General features: G+C 48.1%; 1 protein-coding gene across 1 annotated transcript; it reads left to right on the top strand.

The window, feature by feature from the left end:
* The first annotated feature begins 1,118 nt into the window (after positions 1-1,118).
* On the top strand, positions 1,119-8,896 carry LOC100086275 (vomeronasal type-2 receptor 116-like). The gene is made up of 5 exons (XM_039911073.1): positions 1,119-1,976; positions 2,283-2,336; positions 4,613-4,840; positions 6,407-6,530; positions 7,466-8,896. Exons 1-5 carry the CDS (start codon positions 1,119-1,121, stop codon positions 8,359-8,361), a joined length of 2,160 nt encoding a protein of 719 aa, XP_039767007.1. The 3' UTR covers positions 8,362-8,896.
* Positions 8,897-9,467: the final 571 nt, after the last annotated feature.

The following is a 9,467-nucleotide window of genomic DNA, read 5'->3' as shown; positions in this document are numbered from 1 at the left end:
GCAAGGTGATTTAGTGCTTTAAAGTCAATGGTGAGAAGTTTTTATTTGATGCAGAGGTGGATGGGCAGCCACTGGAGATTCTTGAAGAGTGGGGAAACAATCAGAATATTTTTGAAGGAAAATGGTCTGGGCAGCAGAGTGGAGTATGGAGTGGAGTGGGGAGAGATAGGAGGCAGAGAGGTCAGCAGGGAGGCTGATAACGTTAATCAAGGCAGGATAGGATAAGTGCTTGCATTAATGTGGTAGCAGTTTAGATGGAGGGGGAGGGGTGGATTTTAGCGATGTCGTGAAGGAGAACTAACAGGATTTAGTGAGGGTTTGACTATGTGGGTTGAATGAAAGAGAGGTGTCAGGGATAGTGCCAAGGTTACGGGCTTGAGAGACAGGACAAATGGTGGTGCCATCAACAGTGATGGGGAAGTGAAAGGGTGGACAGGGTTTGGGTGGGGAGATACAAAGTTTACTTTTAGCCATATTAAATTTGAGGTGATAAGAGGACATCCTAGTAGAGATGTCTTAAAGGCAGGAGGAAAGGCAAGATTGCAGAGAGGGAGCATGATCAGGGCTGGAGTTGTAAATTTGGGTGTCATCAGCATAGAGGTGATTTTCTACTACAACCCAGCTCACACCCTTCTCTCACTATTGTCAACCTAATCAATGCACTTTTACCTTGTCTCCTCTCTCCTGACCCCTCATCCACATCCCGTCTCTAGCCCAGAACTCTGCCCCTTCATATCTGTCAGATGATCGCTCTCTCCACCTTCAAAGCCTTTCTAAAATCACATCTCTTCCAAGAGGTTTTCCCTGAATAAGCCCTCATTTCCCCTCCTCCCTCTGACTTTTGCATCTCCCTTCTGGTTAGCTCTGTACCCTTTATTCGTCCTATCCTCCCTACAGCACTTCTGTAAATATCCACAATTTATTTGAGTGTCTGTCTCTTCTATGTTAGCTCAATGTGGGCAGGAAAAATGTTGCAAACAGTAAATGGTCAATAAATTGGAGTAATGGACTAAAATCTCTTTGAAGATAGGTATTGTTGCTTTTTGCTTTTATTTTATCTTTTCCCTAGTAGTGTGAACCATGCACTTTCCAAAGCAGGAGTTAAGTAAATACCTTTGATGGATTTGCTACATTCTCACACCTCCCACTTAGTTCTCTTGTTCTCTACCCAGATCACCTATGGCCCATTTGACCCAATTCTGCATGACAAGGTACAGTTTCCATCTCTCTATCAGGTGGCCCCCAGGTTCTCCTCTCTGCCCTGGGGGATGGTCCGGTTAATGGTGCATTTCGGCTGGACCTGGGTGGGGTTGGTGGTATCAGATGATATGAAAGGAGAGAGATTCCCTTTGCATCTGACCAGGGAGATGGCCAGGAACAGTGTCTGTTCAGCTTTTACCAAGAAGATGCCTAGTGGAAAGTTCAACCTTTATATAGCCCAGGGAATCTACTCCAGTGTCACGGCTACATCAGCTGCAGTGATGGCTGCCTATGGGGATGCAGAGTCCCTGAACCTTCTGAGATTTGTGATACAGAGTTTTGGACTGTCCAAGATGGTTTTGATCACCACCTTTCACTGGGACTTCACTTTGAGCATGACCTATGAAACAAATAGCTATTATTTTCATGGGACTTTGACTCTGGCGAACCATGCTAAAGACGTTCCTGGTTTCAGGGATTTTTTGCAGACACTTAAACCAGCAAAATATCCAGAAGTCATTATCTTGAAGGAATTCTGGGAATCTGCCTTTGCCTGTTCCTTATCACTGCCTGAAAAGAGTGGAATAAAATGCTCAGAAAATGCTTCCTTGGAGATGCTGCCTGTGCACCGTTTTTCTCTGACAATGTCTGCCCTGAGTTACAGTGTGTACAACGCTGTGTATGCCGTGGCCCATGGGCTCCAGGACTTGCTCCTATCCAACTCAAACCTGGAATCTCTGGAAAATGGGCACTCCCTGGTGCCTCGTCCTTGGCAGGTAATATTCCCGCTGGTGTAGGGAGCAGGTGTTTGATAATAGCTTACACTGTTCACAGCATAGTCCTGAGCACTTAGGAGAGTATGTTACAACAGAGTTGATCGAAACATTCCCTGTTCACAAGGAGCTTTCAGACTAGAGGTCACAAAAGCTTAGTACAGTGCTCTGCACATAGTAAGTGCTCAATAAATACAATTGAATGAATGAATGAAAAGAGGAAGGCCCTTCTGAAGTTAAGAAGTAGAGGGCATTGTAGAAACTTACTCCTTCAGAGAAACCTCATCCTTTAACCTCTGACATATACAGGACTGGGTTCAGAGACTGAAACCTAGAAGTCCATACACTGAAATAAAATTGCAGGTAGGAGAGTGGAGGAACATTGCCCTAATTCAAGAAGTCCCTCTAGGGCATCTGGTTAAACTGTATCTAAGGTTTGGGCAATAAAAATTGGTTTGTTTTAATTTTAATCAGTGGTGTTTCAGCTGGGCCAGCCACACACATTCTTGCAAAAAAGGAAGGTCTAAATCAGTCAATTAAAGAGTGGTACTTATTGAATGCTTTCTGTGTGCCATGTACTGCATTAAGTGTTTGGGTATTTACAGCACAACAGAGTTGGTAGATACATTCCCTGTCTATATATCTATAATTCTATTTATTTGTATTGATGCTATTGATGCCTGTCTACTTGTTTTGTTTTGTTTTGTTGTCTGTCTCCCCCTTCTAGACTGTGAACCCATTGGTGGGTAGGGATTGTCTCTATTTGTTGCTGAATTGTACTTTCCAAGTGCTTAGTACAGTGCTCTGCACACAGTAAGCGTTCAATAAATACAGTCGAATGAATGAATGAATAATTTGTAATTCACAAATGTTATTGATCCCAATACTGATTTAGGATGTAGTTTATCCATTTCAGGGAAAAGAGAACACAGTTCTAGGAATTGCAAATGTTAAACTTAAGAACTTGACAAGGGAGAGCCTTTTTGGCTAGGACCATGCATCTCAGATTGGACTTTTCAACCACCCACATACTCAGAGGTGGTAACCACTCTACAGTCAGTACTGCCTTCTTCAAACTCATATCCATTGGAATAACCAATGCTGTCCCCTTGGAGATGGTGGGGTTTGGAGGGTGGTCACAGAGCACAGCTTCACAGGTCTCCATCCTTATCATCCCAGTCATTGCCCCTGCCCTTCTCCCTCCTGTGCACAGCTCCCTGCTCCCAATCTCCACAAACTAACTGCAGAGTACAAGGGGTCAGCAGGGTCACTGGCACTGGGGTGGGGCTGTCCCTTGCTGTTAGACAGACATGCCCCTCCCTTTCCTCCTCCATGTCTATGTATGGATGAGATGGAGAATATTCTCAAGGGGAGGTCCGTTGTCCCTGGGTTACCTTCTTTGTTCTCCCTTTCATGTCGAGAGAGAGAGAGAGAAAGAGAGGGAGAAATAATAATAATAATGTTGGTATTTGTTAAGTGCTTACTAGGTGCCGAGCACTGTTCTAAGCACTGGGGGAGATACAGGGTAATCAGGTTGTTCCACGTGGGGCTCACACACTTTTAATCCCCATTTTACAGATGAGGGAACTGAGGCACAGAGAAGTTAAGCGACTTGCCCACAGTCACACAGCTGACAAATGGCACAGCCAGAAGTCGAACTCATGACCTTTGACTCCGAAGCCCAGGCTCTTCCCACTGAGCCACGCTGGAGAAACCGAGACTTCCCTGATTCCTGGCCTGGGTGGCTGACGTAGGAGGGAGGAGGAGGGATCTAGAGAAGCAGGGCCATCAGCAGGGCTAAAGGTGGGAGAGCAGAAATCACCTCCCTGTGGGATGATTGCTCCAAGACTCCTGGTCTCCTTTTTTGCCAACCAGTTTCAGTTTTCTTAGGAAGTCATAATGATAATGATATTTGTTAAATTCTTACTAGGTGCCAAGCACTTTATTAACCATGGGTGTCGATACAAGATATTGAAGGCAGAAACAGTCCTTGTCCCACATGGGACCCATAGTTCAAGTGATAGAGAGAAGAGGTATTGAATCCCCATTTTACAGATGAGGCAATTGAGGTACAGGAAGTTAAGTGACTTGCCCTAGGTCACAGAGCAGGCAAGTGGCAGAGCCAGCATTGGAACCCAGGCCCTACAATTCCTAGACCCGAGGGCTTTCCACTAAGTCATGCTGACTCTTGGTTGTCACACAGGGACAATTTGGCCATCCAACCCCAACCTCTCTGAATCACTGACCCGATTGTCGACATGGCCAAGTGGAAAGAGCATGAGCTTGAGAGTCCAAGGACCTAGGTTCTAATCCCAGCTTTGCCAATTGCTCTTCCAATTGCTAACTGTTTGACCTTGGACAAGTCACTTAACTTCTCTGTGCCTCAGTTTCCTCAACTGTAAAATGGGGATTCAATACCTGTTCTCCCTCCCACTTAAGAATGTGAACCCCATGCCAGACAGGGACTGTGTCTGACCTAAATAACTTGTACCTAACCCAGCACTTGGAAAAGTGTTTTAAACATAATAAGTACTTAACAGGTACTGTCAAACAAACAAACTGACCATAGCAAACCTCACTGCAGCTAATCTCACCTCCCCTGGAGTCAGGAGTCTCCAGTTTCCTTTTATCCATTTCAGCTCCATGAGTTTCTGAGCAAAGTCCAGTTTGACAACCCTGTGGGGGAACCAGTGTTTCTGGATGAGAACCACAGGTCTACTGCAAGATTTGAGATTCTGAACTTTGTGATGTCTCCCAGTGGAACTTGTGAGTTGGTGAAAGTCGGGGAGATGGACCCCCAGGCCCCCCCTGACCAAGATGTTTTCATCAATGAAGCAATAATCATGTGGCCCGGGGGATCCTCTCAGGTAAGCAGCCAATCATCTCAGGTAAGCAGTAGTCCCAGGCTTCTAGTAGTGATTGTATTGAGGGAGTGCATACTGTGTGCACAGCACTGTAACTAGTGCTGTGAAAGAATACTTTGGTAGCAATGAAACACTGACCTTGATCCTCGAGGGGAGAATGATCTGAGATTAAAAGGGGTAGAGGGGACTGTAGGCAGACACATCAAGGGCAATTAAACACTCGAAATAGGCCAAAGGGGGCATGCCTGGGGCTCCTATTTATTCTGCTAGTCCTAAAGTGAAGGGGAGGAGATACAACTCAAGATGGCAGCAGTCCTACCTCCCCTGTCATATGATGCCAGCCTAGTGCCCTCCCTCCAGACTGCTCCCTGCCCTGAATAATAATAGTAATAATAATACTTATGGTATTTCTTAAGTGATTACTTTGTGTCAGGCACTGTACTAAGCACTGGGGTGGATACAAGTAAATGGGGTTAGACAAAGTCCCTATCCCATGTGGGTCTCACCGTCTCAATCCCCATTTCATAAATGAGGGAACTGAGGCACAGAGAAGTTAAGTGACTTGCCCAAGATCACTCAGGAGACAAGTGGCAGAGATGGGATGAGAACCTATGACCTTCTGACTCCCAGGCCCATACTTTATCCACTACACCATGATGCTTCTCCAGTGGCATGGGGTTCTGGGGATGCAGTGTAACAGTCCAGTGGGTGCCACTGATGTTGAGGAAGCTCAGCTGAGGCTTAAATCCCTAAAGCCTAACATAGAAAGATTATCATGGGACCTTGGGCCAAGTGACCTGGAGGAGAGGTGGTAGTTGCCAGTGGCTTTGCTTGACCAGATCTTGGGCCGGGCTAGGTAGGGATTGGCTCTTTCAGCAGGGGGTTCATGTGGAGAGAGCCTTGACCTGGCATAGCTTCCTTCTGGTCATCTCCAAGGGCTGGAGCTGGTGATGGGTGTATCACCCTGGCCAGAGGGTCACTTGGGGAACGTGATCCCCACATAGTCACGGTGAGATCCCATATTGATGATCACAGCAACCCAGCTTGGTGAACTGGGGATCTCAGAGCAATTTCCCTAGTGAGAACACCAGGAGTGGAATGGCAGCCCCAAGACAGGCCAAAGAAAAATGAAAATATTTTAGTATTCATCTATTCAGAATTTTGCAGCTTTCTGGAATGGTTTCTCAAACATAACTTTCTGGATACAGACAAGAATTTAAGGTTTATGGGGCTGGAGGGAAGAAACTCCTTGCAGTGAGCAACGGTGGGAGGAAGAAGGGTTGCCTGGAAATTATTCTTGACCCTGGGGTAGGCTCAGGGAGACCCCCACCACAGATTATAAATGGGACCTGGTCACCCTGGTCCCCTGAGGCCCCAGATTCTGAGCAGGAAGAAGGAAAAGCAGTGAGGTGGAGAAGGGCACCTGTAGCGCAACCCTTGTTGGGGTACATACCTTCACGGGAGGTTGTGGGGAGGCCTCTGGGTGAGAGGGTCCCGGGATCACCCAGGTGGGTTCGGGGCTGTGGAGCACCATCATCACTGTCACTATCCTCTGTCATGAAAATTCAGGCTCCACGTTCACGGTGCAGCAGGAGCTGTGGACCCAGATTCAGAAAACGCGCCCAGCAAGGGGAGGCCATCTGCTGCTATTTTTGTGTCCGGTGCCCAGAGGGGGAGATTTCCAACCAGACAGGTAGGTGTGTGAGGAGATCCAGCTACTTGCATGACCCACAGCCTGCCCCAACCAGGTCTCACTGCCCCACAGCCTGTGGATACAAACCAGATTGTGAGAGACCCAGGGCATGGAGAGACAGAGACAGGCAGCGGTAAAGCCCAGAGGGCAGACAAGAGATGGTCATGCCTGAGGGCAGACCCAGATATCCAGGAGTCTTTCCTCAGCAACTTCCTGCCCATGGACTGGTGTGACTGCAGAGCAAGGGCAAGGGGTGGAAAGCACAAACTCGGCAGTGGATGGGGAGGTAGGAGAGAGTATTTGGACCGGATGTATTTTGGATCCCCCAAATCCCAAACTTAGCTGTGACCTTGATCTGGAGGAGGGAAATAATGTTGGTATTTGTTAAGCGCTTACTATGTGCCGAGCACTGTTCTAAGCGCTGGGATAGACATAGGGGAATCAGGTTGTCCCACGTGGGGCTCACAGTCTTAATCCCCATTTTACAGATGAGGGAACTGAGGCACAGAGAAGTTAAGTGACTTGCCCACAGTCACACAGCCGACAAGTGGCAGAGCTGGGATTCGAACTCATGAGCCCTGACTCCAAAGCCCATGCTCTTTCCACTGAGCCACGCTGCTTCTCACAGGAGGAGGGAGGAGGGAAATGGGTGCAGCAAGACTCTGTTCCTTCTTCTTTTCCTCCCTCTTTAAGTATTTGTTATTCACTCCACCCTCACTCCCAGAGCACTTATGTGCCTACCCATTATTTATTAATTTATTTATATTACAGTCTGTGTTCCCTTTTATATAGTAAACTTCTTCTGGGCAAGTAACCTGTCTACCCATGCTGTTTCATTGTATTCCTCCAAACAGGTACTACAGCATTCTAGACACAGTGAGCACTCAATGAATACTATGGATTGACTGAGTGATCGAATGATTCTTTCCTTTCAGATGCAGAGCAGTGTGTGAAGTGTGGTGAAGATCAGTATTCAAACATGGAGAGAGATGGCTGCCTCCACAAAGTGGTGACTTTCCTGTCCCACAAGGAACCTTTGGGACTGATCCTGGTCTGCACATCTCTCTCCTTCTCTCTCCTCACAGCCCTGGTTTTCGGGATCTTCATTAAGCACCGAGATACCCCCATAGTCCGAGCCAATAACCGCAATCTCAGCTACACCCTCCTCCTCTCCCTCATGCTCTGCTTTCTCTGTGCTCTGACCTTCATCGGCCAACCCACTCCGGCCTCCTGCCTCCTTCGACAAATGGCCTTTGGGGTCGTGTTCACCGTCGCTGTCTCCTCCATCTTGGCCAAAACCTTGACCGTGGTTCTGGCCTTCAGGGCCACGAGCTTGGGGAGCAGGGTCAGGAGGTGGGTGGGGCCCAGAGCCTCAACCTCAACAGTCCTGTCCTGTTCCCTGGTCCAAGTGACCATCTGCATGATCTGGTTGGGCACTGCTCCCCCCTTCCTGGAGGTGGATGTGCACTCTGAGCCCAGACTCATCATTGTTGAGTGTAACGAGGGCTCCGTGACTGCCTTCTACTGCCTTCTGGGCTACCTGGGCGTTCTGGCTCTGGTGAGCTTCACTGTGGCTTTCCTGGCCAGGAGGCTGCCCGACAGCTTCAACGAGGCCAAGTTCATCACGTTTGGCATGCTGGTGTTCTGCAGTGTCTGGGCCTCCTTCCTCCCCGCATACCAGAGCACCAAGGGGAAAGCCACGGTGGCCATGGAGATCTTCTCCATCTTGGCCTCTGGTGCCGGACTTCTCAGCTGCATCTTCATCCCCAAGTGCTACGTGATCCTGCTGCGGCCTGACAGGAACACCCGGGAGTGGTTGAAGAGGAAATGAACCCCGGTACCTCAGTTCAAGGCTGTTGTTTTTAACATCCAACATTTTTCTCAACCTCGATTTTATTACAGTGGCAGGACAAAAGGAGAGGGAAATCCTGTCGGGGACATCCAGGAGGGATTTCGTGGCCAACCTGAATCACAAGTCAGGACTGGATGCTCCATTGATCACTGGGGAGTTTGTTCCCTGACCTTCTGGGCTCTTCCCTCCCCCAGGCTGAATTCCTACAGAGATGACTGACATCACCTGCCTGGTTGTCCTGGAGACCACTCCAGATTGGGACCAAATGATCCCAAGTGCAGTGGAAAGGCTGCTCTGGACACACAACTCCAAGGGTTTTGGACAACTGTCCTTGCACACCAGGTTCTGGTGGATATGGTGGAAAAAATCACAGAAGCTCCTGGACTGCCAGATGTTTGGAGCCAGGGGGTGTGTGGGTCGGATGGCGGGGAAGACACTCCCTAACTCCCTTCTGTTGGAAATGCTATCCAACCTTGGCTTCACTGATTCTGTCCTCTCCTGGTTCTCCTCTTATCTCTCTAGCTGATCATTCTCAGCCTCCTTCATGGGTTCCTCCTCTGTGCTGAATTGTACTTTCCAAGTGCTTAGTACAGTCCTTCACACACAATAAGTGCTCAATAAATATGAATGAATGAATGAATGAATGAATGAATGAATGCCTCCCACCCCCCTCACTGTGGGCTTCCCTCAAGATTCAGTTCTGGGTCCCCTTCTATTCTCCATCTACACTCACTGCCTTGGAGAACTCACTCACTCCCAAGGCTTCAACTCCCACCTCTATGAGGTTGGTACCCAAATCTACATTTCCAGCCATGATCCCTCTCCCTTTCTGAAGTCTCACATTTCCTTTTGCCTTTAAGACATCTCTACTTGTATGTCCTCCCATCACCTCAAGCTTACATGTCCAAAACCAAACTCCTTATCTTCCCACCCAAATCCTGTCCTTCCCCTGATTTTCTCATCACAGTAGATGGCACCACCATCCTTCCTGTCTCACAAGCCCATTACCTTGGCATTATCCTTGAATCCTTTCTCTCATTCAACCCACAGATCCAATCCATCACTAAATCCTGTTCTTCCCACCT

This window comes from Ornithorhynchus anatinus, unplaced genomic scaffold (genome assembly GCF_004115215.2).
Source record: "Ornithorhynchus anatinus isolate Pmale09 unplaced genomic scaffold, mOrnAna1.pri.v4 scaffold_88_arrow_ctg1, whole genome shotgun sequence".
In the NCBI taxonomy this organism is placed as follows: domain Eukaryota; kingdom Metazoa; phylum Chordata; class Mammalia; order Monotremata; family Ornithorhynchidae; genus Ornithorhynchus; species Ornithorhynchus anatinus.
Note: the sequence above shows the minus strand (reverse complement) of the source record. Positions and strands in the feature narration are given on the sequence as shown.

Excerpts from the sequence above, each read along its gene's own strand:
- LOC100086275 (XM_039911073.1), top strand. The coding sequence starts at position 1,119 with ATGGATTTGCTACATTCTCACACCTCCCACTTAGTTCTCTTGTTCTCT. Across the intron at positions 2,337-4,612 it reads ACACTGAAATAAAATTGCAG|CTCCATGAGTTTCTGAGCAA; the intron begins GTAGGAGAGTGG and ends TATCCATTTCAG. Across the intron at positions 4,841-6,406 it reads GGCCCGGGGGATCCTCTCAG|GCTCCACGTTCACGGTGCAG; the intron begins GTAAGCAGCCAA and ends ATGAAAATTCAG.